This window comes from Pygoscelis adeliae, unplaced genomic scaffold (assembly GCF_000699105.1).
Source record: "Pygoscelis adeliae isolate BGI_AS28 unplaced genomic scaffold, ASM69910v1 Scaffold861, whole genome shotgun sequence".
NCBI lineage: Eukaryota > Metazoa > Chordata > Aves > Sphenisciformes > Spheniscidae > Pygoscelis > Pygoscelis adeliae.
This window is the reverse complement of record NW_008824068.1, coordinates 16,662-18,158: the sequence shown is the minus strand read 5'-3', so window position 1 is coordinate 18,158 and position 1,497 is coordinate 16,662. Positions and strand designations below refer to the sequence as shown.

General features: G+C 56.2%; 1 protein-coding gene across 1 annotated transcript in view; it reads right to left on the bottom strand.

Annotated features, from left to right (window-relative positions):
* Positions 1–27: 27 nt before the first annotated feature.
* The window catches only part of CPLX3 (complexin 3), a gene marked incomplete at its 5' end in the record, with an annotated part of 16,498 nt that continues 15,028 nt past the window's right edge, over positions 28–1,497 (bottom strand). Inside the window, one exon of the mRNA XM_009334143.1 lies at positions 28–252. Within this exon, the coding sequence (XP_009332418.1) occupies positions 28–252 (225 nt within the window). The remainder of the gene's footprint in view (positions 253–1,497) is intronic.

Sequence of the window (1,497 nt, the reverse complement as noted above, 5' to 3'; positions counted from 1 at the left end):
GGGAGGCGGGGGGGGGTGTCAGCCCGGTCACATCACGGCGCATTTCTCAGCCGATTGCTTCAGGTCCTCTAGCGTGGCCGAAGCTTTGTCTTTCAAGGAATCAAGGTCCAGGTTCTGGATGTTGCTGAGCTGGCCGATAACCGAGTTCTTCTCTTCTTCCTCCTCGTTGTCCTGCTCGATCATCTTGGCCAGCTCTTTGGGCAGCTCCACGTCGCCTCCCACCAGCTGGATCTGGTTGTCATCCGTTTCGTTCTGAAATGGGCCAGGAGAAGGTCAGGGGTGGGATGCCGCAGGTGGGAAGGGGGCTTCTGGAGGCACTAAAGGCTCACAGCGGGGTCTGCACGGGCTTTGGGCTGTCTTCCCATTTTAAGGTCCATGTGGGCTGGTCCCTGGGGCTCACAGTCATCCTCGTGCTGCGGGTAGGATGGTGCCCACAAGCTCCATCACTGCGGACCCAGCGGGCACGCGGCTGAGCAGAGCCCGGGCACACACCAACGGACACAGCAAGAGCTGCGATGATAACCCCAGCGCGCCAGCGTCAGTATAAATTGGCTTTCAGCTCGCACTGGAGGGGTCGGGGAGGTTCTGGCACCCAATTAAGCTACACGTACGCTTAACGACTGCGCCCACCGGAGCTCGGGGTCAGCTCTGCGCCGGAGAGCCACAGGGGAGACTTTGCAAGAGGCAGCCCGGCTGCCAAGCGGGATCAGTAATGAGCAGAAGAAACTTGTCAAGAGACTAAAAGGGACATCTCAAGCATGAGAAAGCAGCAAAAGGACCGGGGGGGCCAGATCTGAACAAATCCCCGTTTCCCCTGGAGAAAAAAAACCCTCCATCGCTTCTTTTTCCGCCTTTTCTCGCTTTTGGCAGGGGAAAAATAAATTCTCCAGCTGTTTATTTCCTGGCAATAAAAGGGGTGCGAGAAGCAGTGGGGTGTGCATCCAGGCTGGCTGAACAATATCAAGCAATCTGAACAACATCGCTTGGCTTAGCTGACCTTTCTGGACTAAAATTAGCCCGGCTCCAATTTAGAGTATTCACCGCTGAGAGACTCTTGCTGGATAAAGGGTGGGTTTGGGAGGAGAAGAGCTTGTGGCAATTCCAAGAATGGCTGAATTATCCGTGATTAAATTGTTTCTAGTGAATCATTCCTTGGGTGGAAGTTCCGAAATGGGAGTTTAGCTGGGCAATGTTTGCCAAATAATCCGGGGAGAGGAGCTGGCTAATCCAGCCGGGAAGGCGTAACTCCGGCTCCACTCCCGGCTACGGGGCTGGGAGTCCGGGGTGAAGGTGGCTTTCCCTCGTCCAGCTGGGTTTAGGGGATAAAAGAGAGGAAGAGGGGGATCAAGCAAGGCAGAGGGTGCGTGTCGGGGGTCCCACTGTGTGGGGCTGGGGGCTTGCGGTGCTCAGGGGTGACGGGAAGGGGCCATGACTTGGGTGGAAGGATGCTTTTTCGGGGGGACTGCTTTGCACTTGGGCTTTGTAGCTCAAAAGCCC